Source organism: Oryctolagus cuniculus, chromosome 2 (genome assembly GCF_964237555.1).
Source record: "Oryctolagus cuniculus chromosome 2, mOryCun1.1, whole genome shotgun sequence".
Lineage (NCBI taxonomy): Eukaryota > Metazoa > Chordata > Mammalia > Lagomorpha > Leporidae > Oryctolagus > Oryctolagus cuniculus.
Window position 1 is genome coordinate 132,766,846 of NC_091433.1, and position 21,725 is coordinate 132,788,570.

At 43.5% G+C, this 21,725-nt stretch overlaps 1 protein-coding gene across 1 annotated transcript; it reads right to left on the bottom strand.

Moving 5' to 3' along the window:
• Positions 1–8,051: 8,051 nt before the first annotated feature.
• SNRNP27 (small nuclear ribonucleoprotein U4/U6.U5 subunit 27) lies at positions 8,052–21,725 on the bottom strand. The gene is made up of 6 exons (XM_002709819.5): positions 21,530–21,725; positions 20,456–20,576; positions 18,062–18,174; positions 16,101–16,180; positions 9,459–9,523; positions 8,052–8,459 (listed from the first exon to the last, which is right to left on the bottom strand). Exons 1-6 carry the CDS (start codon positions 21,561–21,563, stop codon positions 8,405–8,407), a joined length of 468 nt encoding a protein of 155 aa, XP_002709865.1. The 5' UTR covers positions 21,564–21,725; the 3' UTR covers positions 8,052–8,404.

The following is a 21,725-nucleotide window of genomic DNA, read 5'->3' on the forward strand; positions in this document are numbered from 1 at the left end:
AAAAAGAATACTGCCTTTTCAAGACGGCTACAAAGGGTGTGGGGTGGTGCCAATATAAATGCTTAACAGAATATTACACATTAAGAACTAAAAAGCTTAAGGATCGCTCTGTAAACCCATCAAGAATTCTGAAATGAAAGCTAGCTAGAGACCCAGGTTACATTAACATACTGATATCTCCAATTTAAAAAGTGGAAATAACGCTTTTGGCAAGCTGAGGATCCCCAAAACAGAAGTGAAGCATGAATATGTTTCTTTTTGTAAAAAGGTTCTTGTCTATATGTAACAACGGCTTACTATGTAATTCGCCTCTGTCATGCGATCTGTGTTAATTATCCACATTCTGCACATGTAGAAAAGACCCAGAAGTGGAATTCCAGGTCATCCATTCACCTGCAGAGATGAGAATTACCCAGGGCCCAAGCCACCAATCCTCCCGGGGTGGTGGTACATTACACAGATTTCAAGACTGAGTCACAAAATGCCAACTAAAACACTGGATGAAAGAATGGCAAATATATAAATGTAATCAGGGTGGGGTTTTTTAAATGGATTATGAATCCATTAAAATTAGGCAACAGTAAGTAGAAAACATGTAGCAAACCATGCTTGACACATAGAAAACACGTCTTTTGGTCTTAATGGTTAATTCAGTGTAAAAGTTGTTTCTTCATGAACATATTAATTCGATAAATACATTGAAGGTGAAGGTTTTCAAGAGGCAATAAACAGTTGGAAAAGGTAATGGGGATATAAACAGTTTGACTATGTTCATAATTGTATGTTATTTATTTTTTTTAAATTAATTTTGATTTTTAAAAATTTTTGACAGGCAGAGTTAGACAGAGAGAAAGATCTTCCTTTTTCTGTTGCTTCACCCCCCAAAGGGCAGCTACAGCCGGCTTGCGGCGGCCAGCATGCTGCACCAAGCCAGGAACCAAGAGTTTCCTCCTGGTCTCCCATGCGGGTGCAGGGCCCAAGCACTTGGGCCATCCTCCACTGCCTTCCCGGGCCACAGCAGAGAGCTGGACTGGAAGAGGCGCAACTGGGATAGACTCCAGCACCCTGACAGGGACTAGAACCCGGGGTTCTGGCGCCGCAGGCAGAGGATTAGCCGATTAGCCAGGTGAGCCGCGGCGCCGGCCTGTATGTTATTTGTAAAATAAATTCGAATGCTGTAATAAAATGGCTGCAGTCTTCTAAAGTAGCCAAAGTGATAATACTAAAAATACTTCATTATATTAACATCTTGGATTTTGTATGCCTTTATTTTTCAATTTTTGCTCTGAACATTGCATATAACTCTTTACCCTTTTACTCTCAATTCTTTAGCTCACTTCTATTTCAATATCATGACCCCTTCCCCTGGAAATCACCGATTGAAAATCACACTTACTCTGATTTTTTTGTACTGTGGTGGTGAAATCTAAGCTGGGGATCACAAATTAACAATTTAAACACCAAGTTAAACTCCAAACAAAAATACTAAGTTACATATAAATAAAAGAATTAGACTAAAGAATGTACCATTTTTGTTCCCTGGTGGTAGAAGAAATTATCAACTAGCCAGCTACACAACTGTGAATTAGTATCATGAACTTCAAGGGTATCTGGTGCCATCTACTGGAAAATAAGCAGTAAGCAGACAACAGGTCTTAGGGTTTTATTTTTCTCCTAGCAATTATTTTATACAATGTAGACAATGACTAGTTTTGAAGAACTGAAAGTCCGAAGAGGAAGGAGAAGTCTCAGGTCAGCAACCCTCAATGCCTCGGACCTCAAAGCATTACCAGATTGATGGGTACAGGCACTTCCCGCCCCCCATAGAATTGAGAATTCTAGAATGTTTGAAACTTAATTTTAACCAAAAATCTATGTGTGACAGCACAAACATGGGATGACAGTTTATATAACTGAGCCTACAGCAAGATAAACAGACTGGGCAGCACAGCTGAAAATGAGGAAGAAGAGAGAGACATGAAACATTATGCTAAATAGATCTACACTGGTCTCAGGAAGCTGAGCCAGCCCTCCTCCTCTGGGGGCTCTTCCTCCCCGCGGGCACAGGCAGGTGTTCAAAAGTTAATGCCAATGTTGGACAGCAGCTTCCCTCCAGGGTGCAGGGTTTCTGACAGAGGTGGGTGTTCAGCACCTCAGGGCAGCAGAGAAGACGGTCATAATCCTTAAGTGCTTATAAAAGCCCCTATCAGCTGTTAACATGCTGCTTCTAATTCCCACATCCCATATCAGAGTTGGGGCTAATGTCCCTGGCTCTGATTCCAGCTTCCCGCAAATATGCACTCTGGATCGTCCAAGTGCTTGGGTCTTTGCTACCCACGTGGGAGACCCAGATTGAATTCTGGGCTCCTGGCTTAGGCCTGGCCTTAGCTATTGAGGGGCATTTGGGATGGAAGATCTCGCTCTTTGCCTTTTATATAAATACAAAATTTTAATAAAAGCTATCTCTATTTATGAGTTTGACATATAACCAGTGGGACATTAAAATGAATTTTCAAAATAAGTTTCTCAGGAATTGATTTTGTTCTTTGAGTTGTAAAAAATCAGGACTGGGAGTTCTGCTTCAGTAGTAGCAATCCCCTTCTTTGTGGCTGCTTTGGACACTTCCAGCACCATGATAATGTGGTACCATAATGTTTCAATATCTTTTTTTAAAAAAAATATTTATTTATTTATTTGAAAGGCAGAGTTATAGAGAGGCAGAGGCAGAGAGAGGTCTTCCATCCACTGGAAAATTCCCCAAATGGCCGCAATGGCCCAAATGGCCACAACAGCTGGAGCTAGGTCAATCCAAAGCCAGGTGGAGCTTCTTCCAGGTCTCCCATGTAGATGCAGGGGCCCAAGGACTTGGGCCATCTTCCACTGCTTTCCCAAGCATGTTAGCAGTGAGCTGGATCAGAAGTGGAGCAGCCGGACTCAAACCAGCACTCATATGGGATGCCGGCAGTGCAGGTGGCAGCTTTATCTGCTACGCCACAGCACTGGCCCCAGATTTCAAAATTTTTAAAAACTGCTTTGCAAGAATCAGTCACTCTACAAATATCTGTGGTTTTAAAAAACAGCAATAACTGAATAAATTGTGGTAAATACATTACTCAAAACACTATGTACCAGTTATTCTTTTAAAAACTCAATATACATAGGGGCCAGCGCTGTGGTGCAGCGGGTTAAAGCCCTGGCCTGAAGCACTGGCATCCCATGTTGTCACCGATTCTAGTCCCTGCTGCTCCCTCTTCCAGTCCAGCTCTCTGCTATGGCCTGGGAAAGCAGTAGAAGATGGCCCAAGTCCTTGGCCCCCTGCATCCACGTGGGAGACCCAAAGGAAGCTCCTGGCTCCTGGCTTTGGATCGGCGCAGCTCTGGCTGTTGCGGCCATGTGGGGAGTGAACCAGCGGATGCAAGACCTGTCTGTCTCTACCTCTCTATAACTCTTTCAAATTAATAAAATAAATCTTTGAAAAAAAAAAAAGTCAATGTACATATACTGGCATGGAAAGATCTCTAAGGCACAGTGTTAGTAAATGAGTTGTAAAATGATCCCTACTTGACATTTGTGTAAAAGGTAAAAAAAAAAAAAAAAAAAAAAAAAAAAACAGGCTGAACTATGTATTGTCTTCATTTCCAACTGCTGCTTACATCCATGCATAAATAGAGGAAGGACATATGCAAGGGATTAAGAGGGAAGAAGGCACAATCCTGGGTACTACTCTAAAGGTAATTAGCTTTGTCCTATTAGAAATTTTTTAAAGAAAAATGTATCCATTTATTGCTTGGGTAACTAAAGGTCAAAATGAAGACCATAAATAGTGGTTAAATAAAAAAGGTTACAAGACTATATTCATGAACTTAACTGTTATCAATTAAGAGTTTTAACTCTGTGCCAGGCCCCTGAGTGGTTGCTGGGCCACAAGCTCTGATTCTCAGAGCTCACTGTCTACTGGAAAAAGCAGACAATAATAAATGAATGCTGTGTGTATGTCAGGCAGTGGTAACTGGTATGAGAAAAAGAGGTGTCTGGAGAGCATGTGAAGAAACTGGAACCTTACATATTGCTGGTGGGGACGTAAAACAATGGAGCTGCTTTGGCAGACAGTGTGTGACAGTGCCTCCAAAGTTAAACACACTGCTTCATATGACCCAGCAATTTCACTCATAAGTATGTAACCAAGAAAACTAAAAATATATTCATACAAAAATGTATACAAATATTTGGGCAACATCACTCATAAAGGAAAAGAGCCCATCAACTGATGAATTTTAAAAATGTGGTTATACCTACAGAAAGGAGTATTATTTGGCCACAAAAAGGAGTGGTGCACTGACACATGCCACAACATGGATGAGCCTTGAAAACATCGCGTTGAGTGAAAGAAGTCACGTTTTGTATGAAATGTCTACGATGGGTACGTCTGTAGACAAAGTACATTAATGGTTTCCAGAAATAGGGGATGGGAAATAAGGAGTGATTCTTAATGAGTACAGGGTTTCTTTTAGGGGTGATAAAAACATTCTGGGATTGGATAGCAATGATAAATCCCAACTCTGGGAATATACTAAAAAGCACTGAGTTGTAAATGTTAAAAGAGCAAATTTTATGTTTTGTCCATTTTATCTCTGATTTTTATATGTTAAGAAAAGCATCAAATGAGATAAAGGGATAGAGAGGGAAAGGTTTGCTGTTTTGGATAGGGTGGTCAGGAATGACCTTAGTTTGAGCAGAGACCTGAAAAGGTAGAAACTATCCATGCAAATCTGGGAAGTGGGGAAGGAGAAGGAACATTCCAAAAGGAGTGAAGAACACGGACATAAGTCTACTTTCAAAGAACAGCCAGTGTGGTTGAATGCACTGAGAAAGAGGTGAGGCTGTGAGAAGCCAGGGTCCAGGTTCCACAGAGAGCCTGTAAATCACAGGAAAGACTGGACTTTACTCTCAATGGTAGAAAACCACTGGAGCCAGTAACAATGTGACCTATAGTAACAAGAGTAGACAGAGGAAGACAGGGTATTGCAATGTCCAAACAAGAAGGATAGATTAGATTAGGTGAAAGAAATTGGTCATATTCAAAACATGCTGACGTTAGAACCAATAAAATGTGTCAATGAGGGATCTGGCCCTGTGACACATTTGGTTAAAGCCCTGGCCTGCAGCGCTGACATCTCCTATGGGCACTGGTTGGAGTCTTGGCTGCTCCACTTCCAATCCAGCTACCTGCTATTGTGCCTGGGAAAGCAGCAGAGGATGGCCCAAGTCCTTGGGCCCCTGCACCTACATGGGAAACCTGAAAGAAGTTCTAGCTCCTGGCTTTGGATTGGCCCAGCTCTGGCCGTTCTGGCCATTTGGGGAATGAACCAGCAGATGGAAGACTCTCACTCACTCTCTCTCTCGGTAACTCTTTCAAATAAATAAATCTCTAAAAAAAAAAATTTGCCAATGAGTCAGATGTGGAGCATGCAAGAAACAAAGGAATGAAGGATGAACTTAAGGATTTTGATCTGAGCATACGAGTCAAAGAATGAGTTATTTATTAAGAAAGTCTTGGCGGTGCCGTGGCTCACTTGGCTAATCCTCCGCCTGCGGTGCCGGCACCCTGGGTTATAGTCCTGGTTGCTCCTCTTCCAGTCCAGTTCTCTGCTGTGCCCCAGGAGGACAGTAGAGGATGGCCCAAGTGCTTGGGCCTCTGCACCTGCATGGGAGACCAGGAAGAAGCTCCTGGATCCTGGCTTTGGATCGGATCAGCGCAGCGCCGGCCATAGCGGCCATTTGGGGAGTGAACCAACAGAAGAAAAACCTTTCTCTATGTCTCTCTCTCACTGTCTAACTCTATCTGTCAAATTAAAAAAAAAAAAAAAATAGAAGAAGTACAATAGGTGATCAAATTTCAGATGCAGTTAGGATTTTAAAATCTAGCTAAAGACTTGTAAAGTCATGAAAATACAAGGAAAATCATTAATTAAACAGAATGGTTTAAATAGAAAAAGATTAGAAAATAATTTGAATGTTCTTCAGTGGGGAATCACTTAAATTATGGTCCATCCTACAATGAACCATAATGCAGCCCACAGAAAACAAAAGAGGTAAATTTACACATATTGATAAGAAACATCGGGCCGGCGACGCAGCTCACTAGGCTAATCCTCCGCCTAGCGGCGCCGGCACACCGGGTTCTAGTCCCGGTCGGGGCGCCGGATTCTGTCCCGCTTGCCCCTCTTCCAGGCCAGCCCTCTGCTGTGGCCAGGGAGTGCAGTGGAGGATGGCCCAGGTGCTTGGGCCCTGCACCCCATGGGAGACCAGGAAAAGCACCTGGCTCCTGGCTCCTGCCATCGGATCAGCGCGGTGTGCCGGCCGCAGCGCGCCAGCCGCGGCGGCCATTGGAGGGTGAACCAACGGCAAAGGAAGACCTTTCTCTCTGTCTCTCTCTCTCACTGTCCACTCTGCCTGTCAAAAAAAAAAAAAAAAAAAAAAGAAACATCTTTCTTTGTTTTAAAAGATTTATTTATTTGAAGGACAGAGAGAGAGAGAGAGAGAGAGAGAGAGAGAGAGAGAGAGAGAATCGAGAGGCTTCCATTCACTAGTTCACTCCCCAGATGGCTGAAATGGCCAGGGCTGGGCCAGGCAGAAGCCAGGAGCCAGGAGTTTCCTCTTGGTCTCCCACATGGGTGCAGGGGCCCAAGCTCTTGGCCATCCTCCAGTGCTCTCCCAGGACCATTAACAAGGAGCTGGAATGGAAGTGGAGCAGCCGGGACCAGAATGGGATGCAGCTTTACCTACTATACCACAATGTCGGCCTGAGATAAGAAACATTTTAAGATATACTGGCTAGTGAACAAAGGCCAAGTGCAGAATGCTGTGTAGAGTTTGTTTCTGTTTGAATAATAAAATAAGATACATGTAAACAGATATGCTTGTGTACATATGAATAGCACTGAGAGGATATAAAGCTGACTTGGCATTAAACTCCATTTTTATCATCTGAATGGTGTTACACTAGTTTGTAGTACTTACTGAAAAAACAAACAAACAAACAAAAAAACCTCTTTAGAATATAGCCATAGTTTTAATACAATGGAGACATGAAATAAAATGGGTGATGGTTATTACCTTCAAGATAAAAAAACAGATTTTTTTCAAATGAGAAAAAGATAAGCTTGACAAAAAATGGATCTAAGATTTGGAATTTGAATTCACAAAAGATATACAATTTTAAAATATTAATTCTCTCTACAGGAACTAAACAAAAATAAAACCGAATACCATTATTTCCCATCTGACAGAAAGCTTTAAAAAATAAGTATTACTCCTAATATTTGTGCATATGAGATGGGAATGCTCAGACATTACAGAAGAGAGTTGGCTGTCACCCTCTAGGCAGATATGTCAAAGCTTGAAAACACACACACACATGTACACACGCGCGTGCGTGCACACACACACAGACACACACACCTTTATCTTATCCAGCAATGCTGCATTTAAGAGCTGCTGAGGGAACAATGGAACAGTACAATATAGATAGATAGATACCTATGGGTAGAGACAGAGTAGTCACAAGGCAAGTGAGGCAACACAACATTGACCAACTAGTGAACTATGGTTCAACTACGTAGCTACTAAAAGCTCAATATCCAAGTACTTAAGAGTATAAAAGGTGATGTCCATAATAAAGGGAAGAAAGTAGTTTAAAAAACTGAACTATTTATACATTCTGATCTCACTGGTGAGAAATGTACACTCCATAGAGCCTGGAAAGACATATACCAAAATGTTAACATTGACTATTTCTGGGAGTAGATTAAACATGATTTTTGGCTTTTCTTTTACTTTTTGGTATCTTCCCCCCATTTTTAATTTTTTAAAAATAACCAGCATACATTCCGTTTACAAAAGGAGTTACCCAATAAATAGTATCTGAGGAAAACATTTTTTCATTCTTCCAATTTTTCAACTACTAAGAATCAAGATATCCCAATCTATGTATGAACAAAGAAAATGTCTAGGGAAGTTTTCTATCTAGTAATAAAAATACTTGTCAAATATAAAAGGGTAGAAATATTGCTTTATTGGAAAAAATTACTGTCCTGTTTTTGAAAAAAAAAAAAAAATGTCCTAATGAGCATTCAAAAAGAAAGCACATACAGTTTCCACAGGAATAAGGACAAAGAAAATGGGCTGATGACTGCCCCAAATGGTATTTCCTAAGAGAAAAACACTAACATTCAGCCTTTCTTCTTCTGAGGCACGGTAAGTGGGCTACGCACATCATAAATAAGATTTGCTTACTTTATAAGGAGAAGAACTGAGATCTTCTTTTTGATGCATATTAAATACATGTATAAAATCCACTCTCTGATCAAGATGAGAAAAAAATCAGTCTTCAGTTTTTCAATTCTCATGCAATGAAATCCAAAGGTCTGTTGAATCCACCTTTTCGGTTCATATATTGCCTATGATGAGAAGAGAAAATTGAATGTTCGCCAAGAGAAATATTCTAGACTTGTCTTATAAAAGAAGCATAACTACATGCTTCAGAAAAGAAATCTATAAACCATCATTAAAATGGTGAAGTCCAGGGCAGAAACTATTCAAGATTACTTAACATACATTAAGGAGATGACTTTCAAAATAACCAAAGTCTTTTAGATTTTTTAAACTTCAAGTAGCATTATCAATATATCATTTCAAAATTATTTGGGAAGATTCTACAGATTTATAAAATAACTGAAAATGCGTATTTATTTTAGATAACACTAAACACTTAGTTTAAGGAAACAGAGACTAGTTCCCAGATGGGTATTCATCAAACAGATTCAACTGCACACTGTAATCAGTCTCCCTGTATGACCCTATGTGAAAGTAATTTTATAAAAAACTGTCCATGATGATTCTAGTACCTTAGCTCACAGAATTCTCAAGTCACATTATTTATAGTTCAAATTAATTGGAATATTAGTCTTTTATTAGTGGTAAAGGTGAAGAAAAAGGCAAAACTTGAATATGCTTAGAATTTTTCATTCATTAGGAATCCTATGAGATTCCAAGTGTAAGAAGTTTGCTCCAAATCTGTGATGCAAATAAAATATGCTTATGCTTAATGGAAGAATATATTTACTGTTGAAATCTTTATACAATCAATCTAGATAAATAGCTCCAGAGGGATCTGTTTTAAACCTGTATTTAGTTATAATGAAACCAAAGCTCAAAGACTTAATCTACAGTCCTAGAACATTTAAGCCAACTATCCTCCCTCCAATAACTATTAGCTAACATGTAAGCTGGAAAGCAATTTTAATACGTCAGAACATAAGCAAGATAATACTTCATTAAATAAGGGACAGTGTGGAAAACTACATTTCCTATAAACATAATGATCCCACAATAAAATTACTTTCCAAGTACAAAACTGACTTCTTTAGTTCAAACGTAATAGTGGGGGCCATACATACCTGTACTTCCTCTTTTGTGACACGTTTATGGCATAAGCATTCACAGAACCATCTACCTTCTTCCCCTGGAGAAGCACAATAAACAAAAAACAGGAAGGACACATTATATGCCTGATCAAAGATTCGGGTGACACAGGCACACAGAGCAAGCAGTCTTTTGGGGAGTGAACCAGCAGACAGAAAATCTCTCCCTCTCTGTGTGTATCCCTCTCTGCCTTTCAAATAAATCAATCGTTAAATAAAATCTTAAAAAATGAATAACAATTTTAAAAAATCTGTTTAAGAACAAGCCCAATGAGGGCAAGAGAATTTTCAGATCCTGCTATCTCATGAGTTCCCAAGCGCTACAACTCTCCACTCATTTTTTTTTTTTTTTGACAGGCAGAGTGGACAGTGAGAGAGAGACAGAAAGGTCTTCCTTTGCCGTTGGTTCACACCCCATTGGCCGCTGCAGCCTGTGCACTGCGGCTGGCGCACCGCGCTGATCCAAAGCCAGGATCCAGGTGCTTCTTTCTGGTCTCCCATGGGGTGCAGAGCTAGACAGGAAGAGGAGCGACCGGAACAGAATCCGGCGCCCCAACTGGGACTAGAATCCGGTGTGCCGGCGCCGCAGGCTGAGGATTAGCCTAGTGAGCCACAGCGCTGGTCTCTCCACTCATTTTAATAGTCACACATACACGGTATACGGATTTTATGCAAGGCGTGCCTGGAAGAAGGAACAGATTCTAATCATTTGCAGTCAAAGAATCGTTTGACTACAAAAAGTTGTGAAGATATTATTTCTATAAAAATTCACATTCACAGAAAATTTGATAACCTAGGCTCATAATATTTTCAAATCAAGGATACAAAAAAACAGACACTGAAGTTAGGGTGTTATGTGTCACTTACATCTTGAACTTTCTGACTGAGGCACCACCCTTGTTTTCACTAATTCCTGTGTGGGTTTTGTGATCCAGTGAAGTGAACTCACCCTACTCACTTGCCCTGCTTATGCAGTTGCTCATGCCTGAACTGTCTTCCTTGCTTCTATCTGATTTTCAACTTTTTTTTGACAGGCAGAGTGGACAGTGAGAGAGAGAAAGAGAGAAAGGTCTTCCTTTTGCTGTTGGTTCAACCTCCAATGGCCGCCACGGCCGGAGTGCTGAGGCCGGCGCATCGCGCTGATCCGAAGGCAGGAGCCAGGTGCTTCTCCTGGTCTCCCATGGGGTGCAGGACCCAAGCACCTGGGCCATCCTCCACTGCACTCCCGGGCCATAGCAGAGAGCTGGCCTGGAAGAGGGGCAACCGGGACAGAATCCGGCGCCCCAACCGGGACTAGAACCCGGTGTGCCGGCGCCGCAAGGTGGAGGATTAGCCTAGTGAGCCACGCCGCCGGCCCAACTCTATTTTCTTCTTGCAGTTCAAGGCCAACTGAAACAACCCAGCTGCCAGGAGGCACCCTCTTTTCTAATTCCTGAAGAATACTGGGTTTTTCTCATAGTAGCCTCCATTTTCCATCTCGTATTATCACAATATATGTCATGATCATGGTACTTCCCTTGTGAGACTGCAAACTGTTGCTTCTTTTTTTTTTTTTTTTGACAGGCAGAGTGGACAGTGAGAGAGAGAAACAGAGAGAAAGGTCTTCCTTTTGCTGTTGGTTCATCCTCAAATGGCCGCCACCGGCTGGCGCACCGCACTGATCCGAAGGCAGGAGCCAGGTGCTTCTCCTGGTCTCCCATACGGGTGCAGGGCCCAAGGACTTGGGCCATCCTCCACTGCACTCCCAGGCCACAGCAGAGAGCTGGACAGGAAGAGGGGCAACTGGGACAGAATCTGGTGCCCCGACCGGGACTAGAACCCGGTGTGCTGGCGCCGCAAGGCGGAGGATTAGCCTAGTGAGCCACGGCGCCGGCCCCTTTTTCTTTTAAAGATTTATTTTTGTTTGAAAGGCAGAGTTACAAAAACAGAAAGCAATCTTCCATCCACTGGTTCACTCCCTAAGTGGCTGCAATGGCCATGGCTGGGCCAGATGAAAGCCAGGAACCAGGAGCATCATCCAGGTCTCCCATGTTGGTATAGGGCCCAAGTACTTGGGCCAACTCTCACTGCTTTCCCTGATGCATCAGCGGGGAGCTGGATTAGAAGTGGAGCAGCTGGGAATCAAACGAGTGCCCATATCGGATGCTGGAGTTGCAGGCCCCTGCAACCTTCTTGATGGAGGAAAACATCCTGGATCTCTGTACTTGCAGTTGTTCGGAAAACGACCACTAGTACTTACGGGAGTATAGGCCATCTGTGTACATACTAATTAGATACCTTTGTTAGTGCAAAAGAAGAATTCTGATCCACTGACCTGAAGGTACTCACAGGTGAGTGACTAAAGTAAGTCGAGCAAAAATAAATATATTTGGGCTTACTTCTCTATTCCTGCTTTCAACTCTCTGGGTGGGTGGGGCTGATACTGGGGAAATTATTTGAGATATATGACTGTGACTTCCTAAGAGGAGAAACACATGACTTGGAAAACTGCCTTCAATAAAAAAGATTAGCATCATTTACTTTTTCTTTCCAAGTGAAATTTATAAAGGCTTGTGGATTTTTGGAAACTTTTCAAAGTTTCATATTAATAGCCTTAGCTCATTTTTTTACATGCTAGAATAGAAAGTTATCCATTCATAAATATAACCAAACTATGAAACTTTCTAGGAGAAAGTTAAAATAGAAGAAAAAATAAGTGACTACACTGGAGTATGAAAAAGTTCCACAGATCAACAATGAAATATCACAAAATACATTACTAAAAAACACAAATAGCCCAGAAACTTTTTGTAAAATTCTTAAAAGATTTATTTATTTGAAAGGCAAAGTGACAGAGAAAGAGATCTTCCATCCACTGATTCACGCCCCCAAATGGCTGCAATGGTCAGGAATGAGCCATGCTTAGCCAGGAGCCAGGAACTCCATCTTGGTCTCCATGGGTGACAGGGACCCAAGTTGGTGGGCCATCTTCTGCTCCTTTCCCAGGCACATTAGCAGGGAGGTGGTGCTCCCAATATGGATTGCTAGCATTGCAAATGGTGGTTTAACCTGCTGCACAATGCCAGTCCCACCCAGAGACTGTATAACAGCCACGAGGCCAGATGCCTACGAGTTAAATTGCCTTCAAAGAAATCACTAAAAAACAACTGACATCATTTATCTCATAATCTGCATAGGATTTATGGGTTTTCACCTAATTTTTCCTTTATAAACAAACATCTTCAGCATTTCTTACAGTTAGAAGGTCAATATGAGGGCAGGCCTTTAGCTCAGCAATTAGTTAAGATTCCAGTGTCCAATACTCGAGTACCTGGATTTGATCCTTAGCTCTAGCTTCCTGCTAAGGAGACCCTGGGAGACAGTAGTATGATTATCTCTCAAATATATTTGCCTATCAAAGTGAAAGGGGTTCCACCTGATTCTCAGGAACTTCAAACATAAATCAGGGGCCCGCACTGTGGCACAGATTAAGCTGTCACTTGCCAACACCAAAATCTCATATTGAAGTGCAAGTTCAAGTTCACTTCTGATCCAGCTTCCTGCTAAAGTACTTGGGAAGACAGCAGATGATGTCCAAATGCTTGGGCCCCTAACACCAATGGGGGAGAACGGGGTGCAGTTCCTGGTCCCTGGCTTTGGCCTGGCCCAGCCCTGGCTGCTGCAGCCATTTGGGAAGTAAACCAGCACATGGAAGATCTCTTTCAGCTGTTCAGCCTTTCAAATCAATCAATCTAAAAACAAACACCCATAAATGAGACAACAGTAAAACTAAAAAACAAATTCCAATAAGTTCCTTCCTGTCCTTCTATCATTTCACTTACAAAATACTCTTTGGAAAAACAAATAAGGATTTGGGATATTCAAGGGAAAAAAGAAGCTGACATATAAACCACATTAAATTCCAAAATAGGGTTCTTGAAACCATTTTGAGAAGAGCTTGTTTTTAATTTTCTCACCTCAAAATAATCATGCCTCAATGCTCCTCTGACATTTTAAAACATGTGATCCCTACACCATCACATTGGCTAGAAAGAAATACTTAGAGCATCTGAGATTACCACCCTCAAGTAACAACCCAATGAAATATAAGACTAAGGGAGGTGGATTATTTTTTGACAATTTTTCTCAAAAATCTCAATTTCCATTTGTAAAAAATTCCAGAAAAAGATAGCCTAGAAAATGTATTCTTTTTCTTTCCAGTCTCCCTCTCTGCATTCCTGCTCCTCCTCTTTTCATGTCCTCTGTACCCTCTCTCTCCAGCTGCCCTCGCCTGCTCCACTTTCCCTCCCTCCTGTCTGTGCTCCTTCCCTCTGCGCCCTCTCCCACTTACTTCTCCGGCATTATGAAGAAGGCCAACCAACACTCACTCTCCCATCCCGCGCCTGAGCTGGGAAACGTGTGCGGCTGCATCATCTTTTTTTTTTTTTTTTTTTTTTTTTTTTGGACAGGCAGAGCGGACAAGTGAGATAGAGAGACAGAGAGAAAGGTCTTCCTTTTGCCGTTGGTTCACCCTCCAATGGCCGCCGCCGGTGCGCTGCAGCCGGCGCTCCGCGCTGATCTGATGGCAGGAGCCAGGTGCTTCTCCTGGTCTCCCATGCGGGTACAGGGCCCAAGCACTTGGGCCATCCTCCACTGCCCTCCCGGGCCACAGCAGAGAGCTGGCCTGGAAGAGGGGCAACCGGGACAGAATCCGGTGCCCCGACCGGGACTAGAACCCGGTGTGCTGGCGCCGCTAGGCGGAGGATTAGCCTAGTGAGCCACGGCGCCGGCCAGCATCATCTTTATCTGGCAGTTAATGTCATTCTTCCTGTTTCCCAGCAACCCTCTCCTCATAATCCTACTCTGGGCTGACCGTATCACCTGTGGTTCCCAGCCTGACACCTCAGAGGCACCGCTGACTCCTCCCTCCTATTCCCACTTAGCCTGGCTCCTCAGTGGTTCTCAATTCCCATCGAGCTTCCACCATCTTTTCCTCCCATGAAATCCACCTCCAGTCTGTCCTCCACGCTACCCCTAAAGTCATCTTTCTAAAGCATACATACATTCTTGTCACTCCCTTGCTTAAAAATCATTGCTTCCTCTCCTCCTAAACACCTGAAGAATCAACTCTAAGTTCCCTAGCATAACCACAGGCAAGAGAGGCCCTCCTGGACCTGACTCCTACCTCTGCTCCCAGCCGCAGTCAGGGTCACCAGCCCAGCAGCACCCTTTCACCAGTCACTGATTTGTGACTGCCACAATATACTAAGTTCCTTCACATCTGCTTGGAATCCGCATAAGCTCTTTCCTCTAACTAAAAACATCTTACAATTTATTTTACTTATTTGGAAAGTAGGGAGGCAGAAAGAGACAGATCTCCCATCCACTGATTCACTTGCCAAATTTCCAAAACAGCTGGGGTGAGGCTGCGCCTAAATGAAGGTGGGAGCTGGGAACTCAATCTAGGCCTCCCACGTGGTGGCAGGGACTCAGCCACTAACGCTGTCACCCGCTGCATCTCAGGTTGTGCATTAGCAGAAGCCGGGATCAGCAGCAGAACCAGGACTAAACCCAGGTACTCCAAAATGGATGCTCACATCCCAAGTGATGTCTTAATTGCTAGGCCACATGCTCGCCCCTTCTTCCTCTTCTCATCTGATTACTCTAAGCAGAGTCTTCAAAAACTTTGTGGAAAATGCATATTATGAAAAACTGCATGGATTTAAAAAAAATTTTTTGCACCAAAATCAATTTGTCTCTTAAAATATTTTTACTTGAGAGGCAGAGTGCAAGCACGTGAGGGAGAGTATACTCCCACCCACTGGTTTACTCTCCGAATGTCTGCACCATAATGGCTTGGGCTGGGCCAGGGCAGAGGTCGAGAGCTCAGAACTGAATCTCTCCCACGGAAGTGGCAGGGACTCAATTACTTGAGTCATCACCACTACCTCTCAGGGTGTGAATTAGGAAGAAGCTAGAGACAGGAGATGGAGCTGGGTACTAAATTCAGGTTACTCCGGTGTGGGAGGTGGTCATTTTTTTTTTTAAAGATTTATTTGAAAGGCAGAGTTACAGAGAGATCCTCCATCCACTGGTTCACTCCCCAACAACCAGGGTTGGGCCAGGCCAAAGTCAGAAGCTTCTTCAGGGTCTCCCACATGGGTGCAGAGGCCCAATGACTTGGGCCATCCTCTGCTGCTTTCCCAGGTGCGTTAGCAGGGAGCCAGATCAGCAGTGGAGCAGCTGGGACTTGAAGTGGCACCATAATGCCAAACCTCTTTTTATTTTTTTAAAGAGGGATAGAGGGATGTGGGCATCTTAATTGTCAGGCTAAATGCTCAACTCTAAACTTATCTTTTAATTCCAGTTTTGCGTGAACTTTCCGAAGTACGTATGAACTTGCCCTTTAAGATCTAACTCAAATCCCATCCCTGTTACTCTCCGAATGCCAACAGCAGTCCACTGCTTCCTCCTCTGTGCTCCCAAAGTCCTTCAAGCAGATGGGTATCGTCTTACAACCGAATAAATTTGTATCAGTGGATACAAATTACAAGTGATAGAAAAAGAATATGGGAAGTGAGCGTCACAGTGGATTAATTTAGACGGGACTGTTTAATAACAGTTTCATGCTGGACTTACTTTGGTGGAGTCAAAGGACGCAAACCCCATTAACTTCATCATTTCTATTTCTTCCTCTGTTTTGCCTTCCAAGTCCTCCTCTGCAAAAACAAATGATAATTTTTAAAACTCTCCTATCATTTATACATGTGTAGGAATAAAAATGGCATCATATTACTACTCACTCTACCTCACCAGCAGAGAACTCATAAAACAACTAAAGATAAGTCTAATATAAAAAAATCCTCCTGGAATTTGGACAGACTATAAATGAGGGCACAAGAGAAGAACATGCTTTTCTTGGAGCCTTTTGCAAAGCAGATGTAACAGTATCCATCAAGTGTCCAGAATATTCTCATTTAAAAATAATCCTTCTATTTATTTATTCAAGAGATAGAGCCAGGCATTGAGAAAACCCGTCTGTTGGTTCCCTCCCCAAATGCTTGCAATGGCCAAGGTTGAGCCAAGGCCAAAGCCAGGAGCCAGGAACCTAATCCAGGTCTCTTACGTGGGTGGCAGCGATCCCACAGCTTGAGCCATCCAGGCTGCTTCCCAGAGTATGTACTGGAAGAAACATGGAGTGACCACCCAGAGCTAGATATCAAACCCAGGCACTCCATGTGGATTACAGTTATATTTTTTCCCCAGAAACCTTTTATGTAAGGAATACAAAGTTCATACACTTTTTTTTACTAAGATTTATTTTCAATTAACTTTATATACATATGGTTAACTATGTTAAGAGTTCAACAAATGGTATAAAAATTTAACATTATATACATATGATTAACTCTGTGTTAAGCAGAGTTCAACAAATGGTATGGAAAAAAACAAAACAAAACTGTTCCTCAACAGTTGAGACAAGGGCTGTTCCAAGTCATTGCTTCTCAAAGTGTCAATTCCACTTCCATAAATTACCTTTCAGGTGCTCTATTAGTTATCACAGGTCAGGGAAAACATATGATATTTGTCCCTTTGGGACTGGATTATTTCACTAAGTGTGATGTTTTCTAGTTTCATCCATGTTGTTGCAAATGACTGAATTTCATTTTATTTATTTATTTTACACCACTGTGTAGTATTCCATGGGGATCACAGGAATCTTAACAAGCCTCTTTACCACTAGGCCAAATACCTGCCCCTTGTGTTTTTAACCAATTTTTCTTTTTAATTATTAAAACATTTATTTTGACTTCACATGTAGTACTAGATTTTTATGAGGCACAGTGCAATATTTCAACACAAATACACAGTGTAAACCACTCAAACCAGGCAACTAGCCTTTCCATTTCCTTATCTCTTCTTTGGGTTTGGAGCCTGTCAGCTGTTCATTTCCAGTTCTTTATACAGAATATGACAGGTTTTCATGAACTACAGTTATCCCACTGTAATATAAACACTAGAATTTGTTAATGCTACCAGACTGTGTTTTGGACCATTATAAGACATTCCCTCTTCCTTCCACCAGACCTTCCTTTAACCAACTTTATAAATTAGATCAGGAGCAGCACAGATGACCAACAACTCATTAAGGCATGATCAAAACAAAATCTCAACAATCCCATGCAATAGACACTCTTAAGAAGCTCAACATCTAAATGTTCACAAGTTTATGTCTGTAGGGGCAGGTGTCTGGTGTAGCGTCTAAGATGCTGCTTGGGATGGTTACTTCCCATATCGCAGAACCTGGGTTCAAGTCCTGGATCCACTCCTGATTCCAGCTTCCTGCTAATGCATACCCCAGGAAACAGAGATGGTGGCTTAAATAGTTGAGCCCCTGCTACCGAAACAGGAGACCCAAACTGAGTGAATTCTGGGCTCCCTGCTCCAGTGGGGCCCAGCACGGCTGCTGCAGGCATCTAAGTAGTGAGCTTACACATGGGGCATCTCTCTCTGCCTTTCAAATAAAATAACAATTTTATCATGACTGATGGTACCACACAAGGCTGCCCCTTTCCCAGTTGGTTTTATAACAACATTACCAGTGATCTGACGTTCCTTGCTCTTTGTTTCTTTTGTTTCCTTCTTTTCCTCATCTCTTCTTTCTTTGAGCCGAGAGGGGGAAGGAGAGGTGGATCTATGGCGTCTTGGAGATCTAACATTTATAAGCAACAGTGTCAGAAACAGATACACATAGAGACTTTGTGTTGATTGGCACACACACACATACATGAGTTCCCCACATGGGAACTTTCCTGACATGGTAAAACTGAACAAATGCCAGGCTCCAGGGAACCAGGAGTCCATTCCTCAAGGAAGACTGAGGAGAAGGTTCTGCCTGGGCCCTGTTACCAAAAAGTAACCAATACAGTCTACTGCTTATTAACTATATCCTCAGTTGTACTCATTATAGGTTGGGCTAGAAAGTTTTTCATGATACCAGAAAAGCAAAACTTAAAAGCTTTTGATTTAAGCAACAATTGATGCCTATTAAGGCTCAAGAGTGTAGGGCAGGCACTGTGGTGCAGTGGGTTAAACCATAGCGTGGCACATCCATTCCCCATATCAGATTGCCTAGGATCAGGTCGCACCCCTGTTTCAAATTCAGCTTCCTGCTAATGTGCCTGGGAGGTAGAAGATGATGGCCCAAGTACTTGGGTACTTGCCACCCACTTAAGAGACCCAGATGGAGTTCCTGGTTCCTGGCTTTGGCTTAGTCAAGCCCTGGCTGTTGCAGACATTTGGGGAGTGAATGAGCTCATGCAAGAAAGAGATTCCCCACGTTGCTCTGCCTTTTAAATAATAATAATAATAATAATAATAATAATAATAAAAGAACTTAAAAAAAGACTCATACTTTAAAGAATTGTCATCACCAAAAAATTAAGTTAAAAAGTAACAAAAGGGGGCCAGCTTTGTGCCACAGGAAACACTGTCAACACCAGTGTCTCATAGGAGCACAGGTTCGAATCCCAGCTGCTCCAGTTCCAATTCAGCTCTCTGCTAATATGCCTGGGAAAATAGAGGCTAGCCCAAGTCCTTGGGACCTTGCACCCATGTGGGAGATGTGGAAAAAACTTCTGGCTCCTGGCTTCAGACCAGCCCAGCTCCAGCTATTGTGGCTATTTAGGAAGTGAACCAGGAGATGGAAGCTCTCTCTCTCTCTCTCTTGCTCTCTCTGTAACTCTTTTTTTTTTTTTTTTTTTTTTTTAAAAAACAGAGTTAGACAGAGAGAGAGAGAGACAGAGAGAAAGGTCTTCCTTCCGTTGGTTCACCCCCAAATGGCTGCTACGACCGGTGCGCTGCGCTGATCCAAAGCCAGGAACCAGGTGCCTCCTCCTGGTCTCCCATGCGGGTACAGGGCCCAAGCACTTGGGCCATCCTCCACTGCCTTCCTGGGCCACAGCAGAGAGCTGGACTGGAAGAGGAGCAACTGGGACAGAATCCGGCACCCCAACCAGGACTAGAACCCGGGGTGCCAGCGCCACAGGCAGAGGATTAGCCAAGTGAGCCGTGGCGCTGGCCTCTGTAACTCTTTAAAATAAATAAATTTAATCTATTTTTATTTGAAAGACAGAGTTAAAAAGAGAGGTAGAGACAGAGAGAGAGGTCTTCTACACACTCGTTCACTCCCCAAATGGCTGCAATGGCCAGAGCTAAGCCAATGCAAAGTCAAGAGCTTCTTCTGGGTCTCCTATGTGGGTGCAGGGGCCCAAGGACTTGGGCCATCTTCTACTGCTTTCCCAGGCCACAGCAGAGAGCTGAATCAGAAGAGGAGCAGCTGGGACTAGAAGCAGCATCCATATGGGATGCCGGCACTGCAGGCCAGAGCTTTAACCCACTGCACCACAGCACCAGCCCCTAAAATAAACAAATCTTTAAAAAAAATAAAAATAAAAAAGAAGCAACAAAAGAATAAAATACTTAGTTTTTAGTGTTTATTTTTAATGTATTTGAAGGGCAGAGAAAAAGAGAGACAGAGACAGATTTTCCATGTGCTGGGTCAGTCCCCAAATGCCTGCAACAGCCAGGGCTGGGCCATGCCAAAGCCAGGAGCTGGAATTCAATCTGGGTCTCACAGTGGCTGGCAGGGACCCCAGCACTTAGGCTGCCATTAGCAGGAAGCTGGAATGGAAGCAGAGTGTCTGGAATTCCAATCAGCACTCCCAATATGGGATGTGTGGCCTTCCCAATCAGTGGCTTATACCAGGGCGCCCCACACCCACCCTGTAAAATACCTGTCTTATGTTTGCATTCTCATTCAGTTCAGCTCTAGGACAAAGACGGTGTAAGGGACCCCATTTTACGGAGGGAAATGCTGGCTTCAGATTAAGGTGGGATTAGGTCTCTCCCATTTCGTGACCAGCAGGTCGTCTTCCTCAACAACAAAGTCTCTGGGAACTGGGACAAAGCTTACGGTGCATTTCTGGAGTTACCTGGAGCGCCTTCTGTGCGGGGATCGGGAGCGGCTCCTTCTCCGGTCTCTATCCCGCGACCGTGACCTTTCCCGGCGCCTGCGTTCTCTCTCGCGGGATGTGGACCGGGACCGCCTACGTTCTAACACAAAAACACAAAAATCGCAAAGCTGAAATGACTGCGCTGTCGCACAGAAACATAACACAGGCTGCTGTCAGTCCTCACACTGAAGAGGTAGAAAATGTTTCTGCTTGCTGGAATGAATCTTAAGATGTCTGCTTTTTGACCCAACACACCCTATTATCACTTCCACACAGAAGTAAAATACAAATTAATCCAGGAGCTATTTTCCCCGCGGCAAATCCGATGTCTACCCTGGACCCACAGAGCTTCTCAGGTTCGGATTTGTCACAATTCGAGGGCTCAGAAGCCACAAGAAGGTGGCCTCGGTTAACTCTTGTAAGATCAAGTACCTAGTTGCAGGGACAAAAACCACCCAGCGGGCAAAATCGACGCTTAGCTCGCCTAATGGAAGCCCAGATGCCTCCCCTGTCACCGCCTTATTTATGGGGCTGGGGGCAGAGTCACGACACAGTGCGATGCCTGGACTCAAACTTCTAGATACCGGTCTCCCTATTATAGAATGGGCAGGAAACGAACATCCATTGCGCATCTGTGCGCCAGGCAGTACCACGTACTGAACGTCAGGGAGTGTGACATTAATTCTCACTCCAGGTGGGTAATAGCACTTCCCCAAACTAATCAGACATTCGCTTTTCAAAGGCCCAGGGATCTGCCCACAGTCACCCCAGAGATAAAGGGAAGGAATTGTGCTCCGAGTCTAAGGACTAAAACTATTGCATGAGGCGGACAACGAGCGGGCGCAACCCTGATTCAGAAGGAACAAGAGAAAACTGCCTTCAATCCGAAGAGCCCGGCCTCAAAAGTGCAGGGCCTGGGTGTTCGTTCCCCGATCCACCCCTCGCTCTCCTCCTCAGGAGAATCGGGCTCGCCTCTCTGCGACCCTGGTAATGAGAAAAAGGCGCCGCGCGTGTGAGCGAGCCCTAGGCCCTCTGGATTTCTTCCGGACTCACCCCTCCGCGGGGAGCGGCTGCGGCTGCGACCCATTGGGAGTCCCGCTCCTCCTCACACCGCCCCGGAAACAACTGTGCAACAACTTCCGGAGCGGCCGCAATTGGAGCTTTTTGTAGCCGACTGGAAAACATCGAAGCGAGTTAGGAGGGTTCCGGTCTCCTAAAGAAGGGAGGCTGCGCCGAACCCGCCCAGATT

Coding starts and splice junctions, on each gene's coding strand:
- SNRNP27 (XM_002709819.5), bottom strand. CDS start 21,563: ATGGGTCGCAGCCGCAGCCGCTCCCCGCGGAGGG. Junction 20,577..21,529: donor CAGCCGCTCCCCGCGGAGGG/GTGAGTCCGGAA, acceptor TTTTTGTGTTAG/AACGTAGGCGGTCCCGGTCC. Junction 8,460..9,458: donor TCACAAAAGAGGAAGTACAG/GTATGTATGGCC, acceptor TTCTCATCATAG/GCAATATATGAACCGAAAAG.